This window comes from Odocoileus virginianus, chromosome 33 (genome assembly GCF_023699985.2).
Source record: "Odocoileus virginianus isolate 20LAN1187 ecotype Illinois chromosome 33, Ovbor_1.2, whole genome shotgun sequence".
NCBI lineage: Eukaryota > Metazoa > Chordata > Mammalia > Artiodactyla > Cervidae > Odocoileus > Odocoileus virginianus.
The window spans coordinates 18870262-18886276 of record NC_069706.1 but is presented as its reverse complement, the minus strand read 5'-3'; the positions used below and the strand labels follow the sequence as shown (position 1 = coordinate 18886276).

The 16015-nt window shown below is 37.6% G+C and overlaps 1 protein-coding gene across 1 annotated transcript in view; it reads right to left on the bottom strand.

The window, feature by feature from the left end:
• Positions 1-3261: 3261 nt before the first annotated feature.
• The window catches only part of LOC110147413 (phospholipid-transporting ATPase ABCA3-like), a 227198-nt gene continuing 214444 nt past the window's right edge, over positions 3262-16015 (bottom strand). The window contains exons 30-31 of the mRNA XM_070461131.1: positions 3972-4045; positions 3262-3593 (exon numbers count right to left, since the gene is read on the bottom strand). Coding sequence (XP_070317232.1) covers positions 3474-3593; positions 3972-4045 — 194 coding nt within the window. The 3' untranslated portion in view covers positions 3262-3473. The remainder of the gene's footprint in view (positions 3594-3971; positions 4046-16015) is intronic.

Genomic DNA, 16015 nt, shown 5'->3' with positions numbered 1-16015 from the left:
CTACATATGTAGCTAACACCACCCTTTTGGCGCAAAGTAAAGAGGAACTAAAGAGCCTCTTGATGAGGGTGAAAGAGGAGAGTGAAAAGCTGGCTTAAAACTCAGCATTCAAGAAACCAAGATCATGGCATCCGGTCCCATCACTTCATGGCAAATATACAGGGAAACAATGGAAACCATGACAGACTTTATTTTCTTGGGCTCCAAAATAACTGCAGATGTTGACTGCAACCATGAGATTAAAAGACACTTGCTCCTTGGAAGAAAGCTATGACAAACTTGAATAGAATAGTAAAAAGCAGAGACATCACTTTGCCAGCAAATTTCCATATAGTTAAAGCTACGGTTTTTTCTGTAGTCATGTATGGATGTGAGAGTTGGACCATAAAGAAGGCTAGAGCACTGAAAAACTGATGCTTTTGAATTGTGGTGCTAGAGAAGACTCTTTAGAGTCCCTAGGGCAGCAAGGAGATTAAACCAGTCAATATTCAGGTAATCAACACTGAATATTCATTGGAAGGGTTGATGCTGAATGTGAAGCTCCAATTCTTTGGTCACCTGATGCAAAGAGCTGACTCATTGGAAAAGACCTTGATGCTGGGAAAGATTGAGGGCATGAGAAGAAGATAACAGAGGATGAGCTGGTTGGATGGTATCATTTACTCAATGGACATGAGTTTGAGCAAACTCCAGGAGATAGTGAAGGACAGGGAAGCCTGGCGCGCTGCAGTCCATGGGGTTGCAAAGAGTTGGACATGACTGAACAACTGAACAACAGTAACTCCTTAACATTAATGATAAGCATACTGGAAATACCAGTGGATGGCTCCACTTCCCATGTAATACACTTGTCAATACCCATGTCTTACCCGTCCCTTCTTTTGTAGCCATTGTTCTATCTTTCTATGGGGACAGCTAAATGCCTTCTGTTGTTGGTATAGACAAGTGAAAGGGTTGCATTCATAGTCCTCAAATAGTCTCTCAAAAGGCAAAGGCAAGATTCAATTATTTATACCAAACTGAGAATCTTAATGTTTATAAACTGGCCAGAAGGATATGTTTGAGGCACTGTGAACCTGTGTAATGTCTGACTGAGATTGGTCCCACTGTGGGCATGAACAATTGAAAAACTTTCCAGGGATACCAGTTGTACCCACATAATTGTATTACTGTATGAAATCGAGCCATCAACTTGCTTCCCTTCAAAAAACATTGCCTCCCTCCTTTGAGATGGTCATAAGAGAGCAGGCATTTAGGAAGGCAGTTAAATCAGACTCTCATGACCAAGGTGGTTTAGAGTGGTAGAACTTCCTGAGATTTTCTTTTTTCAGGCCAGCATGGAGTCAGTGTAATTACTATTACATTGGGCTATTCATGAATCAGGGCCTCAGTACAAGTGAAATGGTGAATACTGAAATGTGGGAAAGCCACTTGATTTTCTAAGGTTAACTAAATTGGTTTATAGGATTTGTTCATCTAGTTGGGTCTGAGACCTGGGAGGCATGGATAAGGTCAAATACTGTAGGTTAGCCTCATCACGTTGCTTAAAGTTCTACTGATAGTAGTCTTAACAATTGTATGAGGTGAATTAAATAAATATGAACCAAATAAATTTGGTCCAAATCTCAGATTAACCAGAGTAGCTGATGGGGTAGTATACTCAATGGGAAATATGCTAGAAGTCAAGATGGTAGATATTATTGGGAGACAATTTTTCATGGGTCTTTTGTGTTTCTGTATGATTTTCAAGAAAATGTATTAACTGCCTTTTTGTTTTGCATGGATTTTTTTTTTTTTTGCAAGGATTTTGCAAGGATAATTATAGAGCAAATGGCTTTTGACAAGAGACAACATCTCCCTCTGGACCAGAGGAAAGGTTTACTTAATGTTCAGAATAATAAAATGTTTACTTCCAGAGCACATGTTAGGCAGGTTTACTGACTGCCCATTATGAAGATTTGAGTTCCAGAAGCTCAGGGTTCCTCTCCTGTAACACAACCCTTTGAATAAACAGGTAGGATTGGGGAACTGACACAAATATGATCTCTGCCTACTGTTACTGCTGTGAGTAACAAAGTCTAGTGTCTTTTTTTTTCTTTTTTTTGACTTGCATAGGGTCTTTGTTGCTATGTGTGGGCTTTCTCTAGTTGTGGTGAGTGGGGATTACTCTTGGTTGCAGTGTGAGGGCTTCTCATTGTGGTGGCTTCTCTTGTGGAGTAAAGGCTGTAGGCACACAGGCTTCAGTCGTTGCAGCATGTAGGCTCAATAGTAGTGGTTTGTGGGCTCCAGAGTGCAGGATCAGAAGTGTAGTACACAGGCTTAGTTGCTCTGCGGCATGTGGAATCTTCCCAGACCAGGGGTCGAACCTGTGTCCCCTGCATTGGCAGATATATTCTTATCCACTGTACCACGAGGGAAGTCTCAAGTCTTGTGTCGTTGACCTAGGATTCCAGTGTCTTCTGCCAGTATTCATGGAACTGTGGTAAACTAACTCGACAATTTACAGGTAGGGTAAAATCTCAGACCCTTCACAGTTCAGTTCTTGACAACAGGTCACTTACGCTAATCATCAAAGGTTGCAAACTTTCTTCTTTGGGGTTTCAGTTTGTGTACATACACACACAGAGTGATAGAGACACACACACACACAGACAGACAGAGACACGGAGAGAGAGGGAAGAAGAGGGGAATGAGAAGGAGAAGAGAGAGAAGGAGGAGGAGAAGGAGGGGGGAGAAAGAGAAAAGAAGAGGAGAGGAGAGAGGGGAGGGGAGGGAGAGTGAGATCGAGAAAGACAGAGAGCGGGAGAGAGATGCTTCTATGCACCTAGTTGTAGGCAGCAGCCTAGAAAGGCATAGTTGTCACTGGTTGGAAATGATGCTGAGCAAGGCCCTGTGGGTCTCCTGAGAACAAAGATTTTGTGCGTCCCCATTTCTTTGATTACAAGAAAGAGCCTTCATTCAGCCTTCATGACCTTCCCTGAGTTCCAGTGGGCAGATTCAAGCAGTTGTTAATTGGGGAAGGGAGGGGATCTTGTGAGACCAGGGAGAAACAGTCAAGGGTAGCCTTGGGGCAGGGTCCTGTTTCCCCATAAGTGGGTACACACGATATCTTTGCCTCCTCCAGGTGGGAAAAGTTAATAGTTAATGACAGTATGCTGCTCACAAGCATGTATAACCTCAGACCAGTTGGAGCTGAAGGTTGATGATGCTGACTTCTACTTACCTTAACATTAATCCATCAGAAGACTGTCTGTGTACTGATCATAACCTCCTTGAATAATTACTATAAAACTTATTATCTTCTTCAAGTTGGGAAATTTGAGGGCATTAGCCTGCTGTGGCCTCCTTTACCTGGCAAAGCAGTAAAACTATTCTTTTCTACTTCACCCAAAACTCTGTCTCCAAGATTCAATTTGGCACTGGTGTACAGAGAAGCTGAGCTTTCGGCATCAGAAATGAATCTCACAGCAGCTTTATTTCTTGACCTTATCAATATTAGCAAAAGTCAGGAAGATTTGTTCCAACGTTATCTGACTGATGAAATAGTCTACTAGATTGAATAGTGTTTTAGCTTCCTCCATAATACGAAACACCTTTAACAGAAAAAAAAAAATCATGATGTTACTATTGCTGTATCCTCAGATGAACCTTTTACCCACCCAATCACTTCCTAATTCCTGCCAGGTTTATGCTTAGGAACAAAAAGATATGGAAGGGGGAAGTTAGAAAGAAGAAGGAAAAGATGGTTGAAAAATAGAGGAGACAGTTCTTTATTTCTATTCTCTTGACAGGTATGGAATATTAGAGGTTAGGGTCAGAAGTATCAATCAAACTACAGGGGCCTTTGGAAAGTAACTTAAAAAGTTCTCCTCTGCAAATATCATGTTCCCATTCCACATGCTTGAATCTCTGTGCTTCCCATTGGTCTCCATTAACAGATAATGTTAGAAATGTATGATTTCAACAGTCACCTTTCCCCAACAAATTCCCTTGCTGGGAATGTAGTAGCCAATGATTCCTTGATGATCCTGGTTTATGATGTTACCTAAGAAAGGAAAGATTTGACAGGTGAGTAATAGAGAGGGCCCTGTTTACAAAATTCCCCGATAATTCCCTTTCCAGTTATACCACCAATAGAGAAATAATATATGCAGTTACAACAAAGATGACATAATTCCATTTTTACTATATATGACCATGTTAAGTATTTCAACAGATTTACTTCCACATGAAATATGGTCTTATTGCTCACAGTTTATAAAAATTGCAGAGGGTAAGATAATCACTTTTAGACATGGAAAAAATAACTCACATGCTCTTTGCCAAAGTGGAATTACATGAACTCTAATGTTCTATAGGACTCAGTTTCTAAACATTGTCCTGAAACTATGTTCATAAGAATTGGGTATGGTTTCTTTTTCCTGTTGTGTGTATCTGTGTGTGTGTGTGGTATTTGTGTGGTGTGTGTGTGTTATAGTACTCTTATGAGTAGGCAATCTTCATCATAAAGGAAAGAGGAAATTCATGTCTATATAACACAAATGTGAAGGCATTCACTGCAGAAATTAGAGGTAGTAATAATGTAGCTACTCCTAAGATAGGATGTATTTGTATTTATTGTTACACAGTTGAAGACTACTGCAAATGGAATAAGTTGGGATTAAAATATTTAAAATAAATAATCTCTATGTCAATTACAATAAGGGATTTTCTTTTTTAATAAATCTCTGCATAACCTCCATAAATAAGGAAAAAATTGTTAAACTTTAAAAACTGTAAACTATACCAAGCATATAAAAGAATATGGAAATAAATGTACAGTTTAGTGAATTATAATAAAGTTAACAAACATGTCCATGGAGAAGGAAATGGCAACCCACTCCAATATTCTTGCCTGGAGAATCCCATGGACAGAGGAGACTGGCGGGCCACAGTCCATGGGGTCGCAGAGTTGGACATGACTGAGAAACTCAGTTGTTGTCTTTCAGTCACGCTCTGTGGCCCCATGGACTGCAGCACGCCAGACTTCCCTGTCTTTCACCATTTCCCGGAGCTTGCTCAAACTCATGTCCATTGAGTCAGTGATGCCACCCAAACATTTCATCCTCTGTTGTCCACTTCTCCTCCTGGCTTCAATCTTTCCCAGCATCAGGGACTTCTCTAATGAGTCAGCTCTTCACATCAGGAGGCCAAAATATTGAAGCTTCAGCTTCAGCATCAGCCCTTCTAATGAATAGAAGTGAGCGACTAACACAACACTCCGGAAGAAACCTATGCCACTACCAAGACTTACTTCATCTCCCTTAAAGATATCTTGACTTTTTATGGTAAACATTTCTTTGCTATTTATAATTTTATTATCTAAGTATGGAGCCCTAAATATTATAGTTTCATTTTGCCTTTTTTGTACTTCATATGAATGCAATCATACAGTATATATTATTTTTTATCTGGCTTCTTTCATTCAACATATTTTTAGGATTCATCCATGTTGTTGTGGGAGAAGGCAATGGCAACCCACTCCAGTACTCTTGCCTGGAAAATCCCATGGGCAGAGGACCCTGGTAGGCTGCAGTCCATGGGGTCTAAGAGTTAGATGCGACTTCACTTTCATTTTCACACATTGGAGAAGGAAATGGCAACTCACTCCAGTGTTCTTGCCTGGAGAATCCCAGGGACAGGGGAGCCTGTTGGACTGTCGTCTGTGGGGTCTCACAGGGTCGGACATGACTGAAGCGACTTAGCAGCAGCAGCAGCATGTTGTTGTGAATAGCTATACCTCATTTATTTTCATTACTGTAAAGTTTCCCATGTACAACTATACCACTACTATTGGTGGACATATGGTGTGCTTTCTAGCCTTCTCAGTTCAGTTCAGTTCAGTCCAGTTGCTCAGTCGTGTCCGACTCTTTGCGACCCCATGGACTGCAGCACACCAGGCTGCCCTGTCCATCAACAACTCCTGGAGCCTACCCAAACTCATGTCCATTGCCTTCTAGATGCCCCCAAATGATCTCTACCTTCTGGTGATCACAAAATTGTCTAGTCTCCTCCCACAATGAATGGGGCTGACAGGTGCAATCAATAGGTTATTGCAGAAATAACAGTGTGACTTCTGAGCTTAGTTTATAAAAGACACTGCGGTTTTTATCTTGTTCTCTCTAGGATCATTTGATGTGAGGGAAGCCAGCAACTATGTTGTGAGAACACTCAAGCAGTCCTATGGAGAATTCTGTGTGGTGACGAACTGTCATCAGCCATATGAGTGAGTCATCTTGGAAGCAGATCCTCCATCCTCAGAGAGCCTTCATACAATTGAAGCCCCCGCCGATAGCTTTATTCCAGCCTCATGAGGGACTCTGAGCCAGAATAACCCACCTAAGCCTCTTCTCTTTGTTTTAGGCCACTAAAATCTTAGATCAATAAGTTAAGTTTCGGTAATTTGCAGCTGCTGCTACTGCTGTTTAGTTGCTAAGTTGAGAGATAACTAATACAGCTTCTGGTTTGGGGCTATTACATTCAACTTTATTTCGAACATTCTCTACCTACCTCCTGGTACTTATATGAAATCATTTTCCTGGGGGAGAGAGGTCTGAGTATCATTAACATTAGTGGACATTGCCAAAATTTTCCAAGTATCTTATGTTCCCCCCAGCCATGTATGAGACTCTCCTTTTTTTCTTCTCTGTACCAACTCTTGGTATGGTCAATTAAAAATTTTTAGCCATTTTGATGTGTGTGTAGTGATATCTCAATACCCGTTTAATTTGCATTTACCAGATGCCTAATGATTCTGAACACCTTTTTATATGTTTCCTGCTTGTTTCGATTATTTTTTCAATATTGAAAATTTCTCTCTCTGAAACTTATAAATTTCTGCTTTCCCTAGCTGTTAGGAATAACAAAATTAACTGTTTCTCTGGCTATGTGCAGCATAACTGCTGACTGCACCTGTGTCTTACCTCTGTCAGAGATTTTGGCCTGTTTGTGTTCTAGGGTTCTTGGGGAAATACTCTGCCACCTAGTTTTTGTTAAAAATGTTTTCATGAGTTTTTGCTTATATCATTCTATTTCTTCCATTTTGGTAAGAAATTTGGGAAAATTCAAAACTGATCATTTGGTTTTGATTTCAGTAATTATAATTTTTGTATGTGAGCATTTTGTTTGCCTTTTTTCAAGTCTGCTTTGTTTATTTTTAAAGAGAATTCTGAAGTATCACACATACAGCAAACAAATAAAACCATAATTGAAAAACACACATGTAACCTAATGTTCACAGCAGCACTATTTACAATAGCTAGGACATGGAAACATCCTAGATGTCCATCAACAGATAAATGGATAAAGAAGATGTGGTATATATATATATATGTGTGTGTGTGTGTGTGTGTGTGTGTATGTGTGTGTGTGTGTATGTGTGTGTGTGTGTGTATATATATATATATATATATATATATATATATATAAATGGTATGTGGTATATATATATGTATGTATGTATGTATACACAATGGAGTATTACTCAGCTATAAAGGGAATGAATTTGAATCAGTTCTAGAGAGGTGGATGAACCTAGAGCCTGTTATTCAGAGTGAAGTAAATCTCAAAGAGAAAAATAAATACTGTATATTAATGCATACATGTGGAATCTAGAAAAATGGTATTGATGAACCTATTTGCAGAGAAAAAATGGAGATGGAATTATAGAGAACAGACTGTGGACACAGTGGGGGGAAGGAAAGACTGGGGTGAATGGAGAGAGTAGTATTGACATATATATATAGTACCATGCATAAAAGAGATATCTGGTGAGAAGTTTCTATATAACACAGGGAGACCAGCCTGGCCCTCTGTTATGACCTAAAGGGGTGAGATGGGGGGGGTGGAGGGAGGCTCAAGAGGGAGGTGATATACATATATAGTAATGACTGATTTGCATTGTTGTACACCAGAAACCAAAGCAACATTGTAAAGCAATTTTCCTCGTCAAAAAAAGTAAACAAATCATAATTATACTGCTCAATGAATTTTCAAAAAGTTCATTGCATCTTTTGTGTTTGGCTTTCTTTTTCCATATTGTGGTTGGGTTGTATGCCATGTAGTTGTAGTTTGTGCATTCTCACTGATGAATACTATTCCAATGTATATGTACAGTATTCCACTTAAGTAGACTGAATCATATTCCATCATATTATGAATATGCCATAATTTATTTATCCATTCCATTGATGGATGGAAGTTTTAGCCATTATGTGTAGTTTTAGCCATTATGTGAAGTTTTAGTCATTATGTGTAGTGCATTAATAAACAGTTATGTACATATTTTTTAGTGAACATAGTGAACATATGAATTCATTACTACTATGTACCTTAGAAGTAGAAAAAGAGAGAGTATCCTTCACAGTTCATTTTATGAGACAGTATAACCTTAATGCTATAAGTAATTAGACACCACAAACTACAAGAAAAGAAAATTATAGACCAGCATATCTTCTAAGCATAGGAGAAAATACACTTAGCAAATACTAGTAAATTGAATCTAACATTACATAAAAAAGGGAATACACTACAACCAAGTGAGAGTTATTCCAGGAATACAATGTTGGCTTACTTTAAAAACTCAAACAATGTAATTCACCACACTAATAGAAAAAAGGGCAAAGATTACGAAATCATTCTGATGGATGTATAAACAAAACTCTCTTTTTGGCTGTTGACAATTTGATTGTAATGTATCTTGGTGTGGATCTCTCTGAGTTTATCCTATTCGAAACAATGATTTTAGATTTGTAGATTCAAAGCTTACATCAAATATGAGTTTTCAGCCATTGTATCTTCAAATGTTCTTTTTTACCCTTTTTCTTTCTCTCTCTTTTCATGGGATAGTAGTCCACTTCTCAGTGACATCCTTGCTTGAGGAGCTGGGAAGAAGGTGGTATCAGCAGGTTGTACTCATGCTGCAGAAGCTCTGATCTGAAAATGAGTCAGGTCACGGGTAATTTGAACCCCCATATTCTCAGCACAGCATGGATGAGATAGAGTCTCTGTTCCATTAAGGAGGGCTAAATAGAAAAGGGAGTCCCTGATCTCTTGGCTTGTAATTGCCTGAAAATTAGCCTCTGCCACAGGTAGATGGGGACAGAATGAGAAATGTTGACATCTTGCTCCTCCCAGAAGATACCATAGTGGTCAACTTGAAGCTGATAGGAGAGGAAGCTCTCTGTTCTTGGTCGCAGCTACTTGCAGTAGAGTTTTCATTGAATTGGGCTGGGAAGAGTTGGGAAGAAGCAAGTTTTATTTCACACATCAAAGGATCTTCCTGTTCTTACAGTTTTAATAGATTTTCTTGAATAAATGTTTCTTCAGTTGCTGTATGTCCTTAGGATTATTTCCAGAGACTTATTATGGTTGTTTCAAAAATAAATTTCATCTGTTATGCTGAGCAACAGGTCTGCAGAGACTTTATATTGCCATTCTGGAAGTGGAACTTCCACATTTATTTTATATTACAAACCATTACCTTAAATATCTGATGTCCTTTAAAGTCTAAAATTAATGTTTATGTCTCTGCTTAATCTCTTTCATTATGACATTCCTTTTGAACCTCCCTCCCATCTCTCTCCCCATCGCACCCCTCTAGATTGATACAGAGTCCCTGTTTGAGCTTCCTCAGCCATACAGCAAATTCCCATTGGCTATCTATTTTACATATCATAATGTAAATTTCCACGTTACTCTTTCCATACGTCTCACCATCTCCTCCCCTCTCCCCAGGTCCATAAGTCTATTGTCTATGTCTGTTTCTCCATTGCTGCCTTGTAAATAAATTCTTCAGTCCAATTTTTCTATATTACATGTATATGCATTAGAATACGATATTTATCTTTCTCTTTCTGATTCACTTCACTCTGTATAATAGGTTCAAGGTTCATCCACCTCATCAGAACTGACTCAAATGTGTTCCTTTTTATGGCTGAATAATATTCTTTTGTGTATATGTACCATAACTTCTTTATCCATTCATTGGTCAATGGACATCTAGATTGCTTCCATGTTCTAGCTATTGTAAATAGTGCTGCAGTGAACAATGGGATACATATGTCTTCTTCAATTTTGGTTTCCTCAGGGTATATGCCTAAGAGTGGCATTGCTGGGTCATATGGTGGTTTTATTCCTAGTTTTTTAAGGAACCTCCATACCGTCTTCCATAGTGGCTGTATGAATTTTATTCCCACCAACAGTGAAAGAGCATTCCCTTTTCTCCACACCCTCTCCAGCATTTATTGTTTGTAGACTTTTTGATGATGGCCATTCTGACTGGTGTGAGATGGTATCTCACTGTAGTTTTGATTTGCATTTCTCTAATAACGAATGATGTTGAGCATCTTTTCATGTGTTTGTTAGCCATCTGTATGTCTTCTTCAGAGAAATGTCTGCTTAAGTCTTTTCCCCACTTTTTGATTGGGTTGTTTACTTTTCTGTTATTGAGTTGTATGAGCTGCTTGTATATTTTGTAAATTAATCCTTTGTTAGTTGCTTCATTTGCTATCATTTCCTCCCATTCCGAGGGTTGTCTTTTCACCTTGCTTATAGTTTCCTTTGCTGTGCAGAAACTTTTAAGTTTAATCAGGTTCCACTAGTTTACTTTTGCTTTTATTTCCATTACTCTAGGAGGGGGGTCATAGAAGATCTTGCTTTGATTTATGTCATCGAGTGTTCTGCCTATGTTTTCTTCTAAGAGTTTTATAGTTTCTGGTCTTACACTTAGGTCTTTAATCCATTTTGAGTTTATCTTTATGTATGGTGTTAGGAAGTGTTCCAATTTCATTCTTTTACATGTAGCTGTCCAGTTTTCCCAGAACCGTTTATTGAAGAGTCTGTCTTTACCCCATTGTATGTTTTTGCCTCCTTTGTAAAAAATAAGGTACCCATAGGTTCATGGGTTTATTTCTGGACTTTCTATCTTGTTCCATTGGTCTATATTTTTGTTTTTGTGTCAGTACCATACTGTTTTGATGAGTGTAGCTTTGTAGTATAATCTGAAGTCAAGAAGGTTGATTCCTCCAGCTCCATTCTTCTTTCTTAGGACTGCTTTGGCTTTTCAGGGTCTTTTGTGTTTCCATATGAATTGTGAAATTTTTTGTTCTACTTCTGTGAAAAATGCCATTGGTAATTTGATAGGGACCACATTGAATCTGTAGACTGAATTTGGTAGTATAGTCATTTTCACAATATTGATTCTTCCTACACAGGAACATGGAATATCTCTCCATCTGTTTATGTCATCTTCGATTTCTTTCATTCAGTTCAGTTCAGTTCAGTCACTCAGTCGTGTCCGACTCTTTGCGACCCCATGAATTGCAGCACGCCAGGCCTCCCTATCCATCAAAAACTCCCGGAGTTTACTCAAACTCATGCCCATCAAGTCAGTGATGCCATCCAGCCATCTCCTCCTCTGTCGTCCCCTTCTCCTCCTGACCCTAATCCCTCCCAGCATCAGGGTCTTTTCCAATGAGTCAACTCTTCTCATGAGGTGGCCAAAGTATTGGAGTTTCAGCTTCAGCATCAATCCTTCCAATGAACACCCAGGACTTATCTCCTTCAGGATGGACTGGTTGGATCTCCTTGTAGTCCAAGGGACTCTCAAGAGTCTTCTCCAACACCACAGTCCAAGAGCATCAATTTTTCAGCGCTCAACTTTCTTCACAGTCCAACTCTCGCATCCATACATGACCACTGGAAAAACCATAGCCTTGACCAGACGGACTGTCTTATAATTTTCAGTGTATAGTTCTTTTGTCTCCTTAGTAAGTTTATTCCTAGATATTTAATTCTTTTTATTGCAATGGTGAATGTGATTGATTTCTTAATTTCTATTTCTGATTTTTCATTGCTAGTATATAGAAATGCAAGTGATTTCTGTGTATTGATTTTGTATCCTGCAACTTTGCTAAATTCACTGATTAGCTCTAGTAATTTTCTGATACTATCTTTAGGGTTTTCTATGTACAGTATCATGTCATTTGCAAACAGTGAGAGATTTACTTCTTCTTTTCTGATCTGGATTCCTTTTATTTCTTTATCTTCTCTGATAGTTGTAGTTAGGACTTCCAGAACTATGTTGAATAATATTGGTGAAAGTGAACACCCATGTCTTGTTCCTGATCTTATGGGGAATGCTTTCAGTTTTTCACCTTTGAGAATAATGTTTCCTGTAGGCTTATCATATATGTCCTTTACTATATTGAGGTAGGTTCCTTCTATGCCCATTTTTTTGAAGAATTTTAATCATAAATGGGTGCTGAATTTTGTCAAAGGCTTTTTCTGCATCTATTGAGATTATCATATGGTTTTTATATTTCAGTTTGTTAATATAGTGTATCACATTAATTGATTTGCATATATTGAAGAATCCTTGCATTCCTGAAGTAAACCCAACTTGATCATGGTATATGAGCTTTTTGATGTGTTGCTGAATTCTGTTTGCTAAAATTCTGTTGAGTATTTTGCATCTATGTTCATCAGTGATATTGGCCTGTAGTTTTCTTTTTTAGTGTTGTTTTAGTCTGGTTTTGGTATAAGGGTGATGGTGGCCTTGTAGAATGAGTTTGGAAGTGTTCCTTCTTCTGCAATTTTTGGAAAGAGTTTTAGAAGGATAGGCATTCGCTCTTCTCTAATGTTTGATAGAATTTTCCTGTGAAGCCATCTGGTCCTGGGCTTTTATTTTTTGGGAGATTTTTGATCACAGCTTCAATTTCAGTGCTTGTAATTGGGTTGTTCATAATTTCTATTTCTTCCTGGTTCAGTCTTGGAAAATTGAACTTTTCTAGGAATCTGTCCATTTCTATCAGGTTATCCATTTTATTGCCATATAGTTAACAATAATCTCTTATAATCCTTTATATTTCTGCATTGTCTGTTGTAACCTCTCCTTTTTCATTTCTAATTTTGTTGGTTTGATTCTTATCTCTTTTTTTCTTGATAAGTCTGGCTAAAGGCTTGTCAATTTTGTTTATCTTCTCAAAGAAACAGCTTTTAGTTTTGTTAATCTTTGCTATTGCTTCTTTCATTTCTTTTTCATTTTTTTCTTCTCATATGTTTATGATTTCTTTCCTTCTACTAATTTTGGATTTTTTTTGTTCTTCTTTTTCCAGTTGTAAAGTTTCCAGGTGTAAAGTTAGGTTGTCTAATCAATGTTTTTCTTGTTTCTTGAGGTAGGATTGTATTGCTATAAACTTCTCTCTTAGAACTGCTTTTGCTGCATCCCATGGGTTTTGAGTTGTATTTTCATTGTCATTTGTTTCTAGAAATTTTCTGATTTCCCTTTTGATTTCTTCAGTAACCTTCAGTAACACATTTAGAAATGTGTTGTTTAACCTCCACGTGTTTGTGTTTCTTACAGTTTTTTCCTTGTAGTTGACATCTAGTCTCATAGCATTGTGGTCAGAGAATATGCTTGATACAGTTTCAATTTTCTTAAATTTATTGAGGTTTGATTTGTGACCCAAGACGTGGTCTATCCTGGAGAATGTTCCATGTGCACTTGGGAAGAAGGTGCATTCTTCTGCATTTGGATGGAATGTCCTGAAGATCTCAATGAGATCCATCTCAACTAATATATCATTTAAGACTTGTGTTTCCTTATTAATTTTCTGATTTGATGATCTATCCATTGGTGTGAGTAGGGTATTAAAGTCTCCTACTATTACTGTGTTATTGTCAATTTCTCTTTTTATGTCTGTTAGTGTTTGTCTTATATTGAGGTGCATTTATGTTGGGTGCATATTTATTTACCTTTGTTATGTCTTCTTCTTGGATTGGTCCCTTGATCATTATGTAGTGCCCTTCCTTATCTCTTGTAATCTTTACTTTAAGATCTACTTTGTCTGATATGAAGATTGCTACTCCAACTTTCTTTTGCTTCCCATTTGCATTGAGTATATTTTTCCATCCTCTCACTTTTAGTCTATATGTGTCTTTAAGTCTGAAGTAGCTTTCTTGTAGACAGCATATATATGGGTCTTGTTTTTGTATTCATTCAGCCAGTCTGTGTCTTTTTGTTGGAGCATTTAATCCATTTACAATTAAGGTAATTATTGATATATATGTTCCTATTGCCATTTTCTCAATTATTTGAGGTTGATTTTGTAGATCTTTCTTCTTCTCTTGTATTTCTTGACTATAGAAGTCCCTTTAACATTTGTTGTAAAGCTGGATTGGTGGTACTGAATTCTCTTAACTTTTGCTTGTCTGAAAAGCTTTTTATTTCTCCACCAATTTTGAATGAGATCCCTGTTGGGTACAGTAATCTTGGTTGTAGATTTTTCCCTTTCAGTGCTTTAAATATATCCTACCATTCCCTTCTGGCCTGCAGAGTTTCTGCCAAAAGATCAGCTGTTAAACGTGTGGGGTTTCCATCATGTGTTACTTGTTGCTTCTCCCTTGCTGCTTTTAATATTCTTTCTTTGTGTTTGGTCTTTGTTAGTTTGATTAGTGTGTGTCTTGGCATGTTTATCCTTGGGTTTACTCTGTATGGGACTCTTTGTGCCTCTTGGACTTGATTGACTATTTCCTTTTCCTTGTTGGGGAAATTTTCAACTATAATCTCTTCAAAAATTTTCTCATATCCTTTCTTTTTCTCTTCTTCTTCTGGGACCCCTATAATTCAGATGTTGGTGCATTTGATATTGTCCCAGAGGTCTCTGAGACTGTCCTCAGTTCTTTTCATTCTTTTTACTTTATTCTGCTCTTCAAAAGTGATTTCCAACATTTTATCTTCCAGCTCACTGATTTGTTCTTCTGCTTCTGATATTCTGCTATTGATTCCTTCTAGAGTATTTTTAATTTCAGCAATTGTGTTGTTTATCTCTGTATGTTTATTCTTTAATTCTTCTAGGTCTTTGTTAATTGATTCTTGCATTTTCTCCATTTTGTTTTCAAGGTTTTTGATCATCTTTACTATCATTGTTCTGGATTCTTTTTCAGGTAGTTTGCCTATTTCCTCTTCATTTATTTGGACTTCAGTGTTTCTAGTTTGTTCCTTCATTTGTGTAGCATTTCTCTGCCTTTTCATTATTTTTTTTAAACTTGTTATGTTTGAGGTCTCCTTTCCCCAGTCTTCAAGGTTGAATTCTTTCTTCCTTTTGGTTTCTGCCTTCCTAAGTTTGGTCCAGTGGTTTGAGTAAGCTTCGTATAGGGTGAGATTTGTGCTGAGTTTTTGTTTTTTGTGTGTTTTTCCTCTGATGGACAAGGCTGAGTGAGGTGGTAATCCTGTCTGCTGATGATTTGGTTTGTATTTTTGTTTTGTTTGTTGTTTAGATGAGGCATCCTGCACAGGGTGCTACTGGTGGTTGGGTGATGCTGGGTCTTGTATTCAAGTCTGAGTTCTCACTATTTGATACTCCCTAGGGTTAGTTCTCTGGTAGTCTAGGGTCTTGGAGTCAGGGCTCCTACTCTTAAGGCTCAGGGTTTGATCTCTGGTCAGGAACGAAGGTTCCACAAGTGGTTTGTTATGGCATTAAATGAGATTAAAACAAATATCCAAAAATGAGAAATCAAAGATGAACCCCAGACAAATGGCAGTTACAAAATCAGGCAAATAATAATTAAAATAATGGAATATGCACATATATATATATACACCCATGAACAAAGTGAAAGCAGTCCAACAAAAATAAAGTACAGTAGATTGACCCAGCAAACAAAGTAAATAAAAAATTACATTTACCAGTTAAGAACAGAACTAACTAAAGCACAAACTGGAAACCAAAACTAAAGCAAAGTGCCAAGTGGGGAATAAAGCAATGAAAACAAAACTAGCAAACATGTTGAGAGGAAAGGAAAGGAAGGAAAGAAAGAAAGAATAGACATGCTAAGTTAAATAGAGGTAGATGAAGAAGATTTATATATATCAAAGATTAACTGCATGGGGAAAAGAACAGTAGGAAAGCCAAACAAAGGAATAAATGTAGAAGGTATATAATAGGCTTTTAAAAAATTAAAAATTAAAATTCTA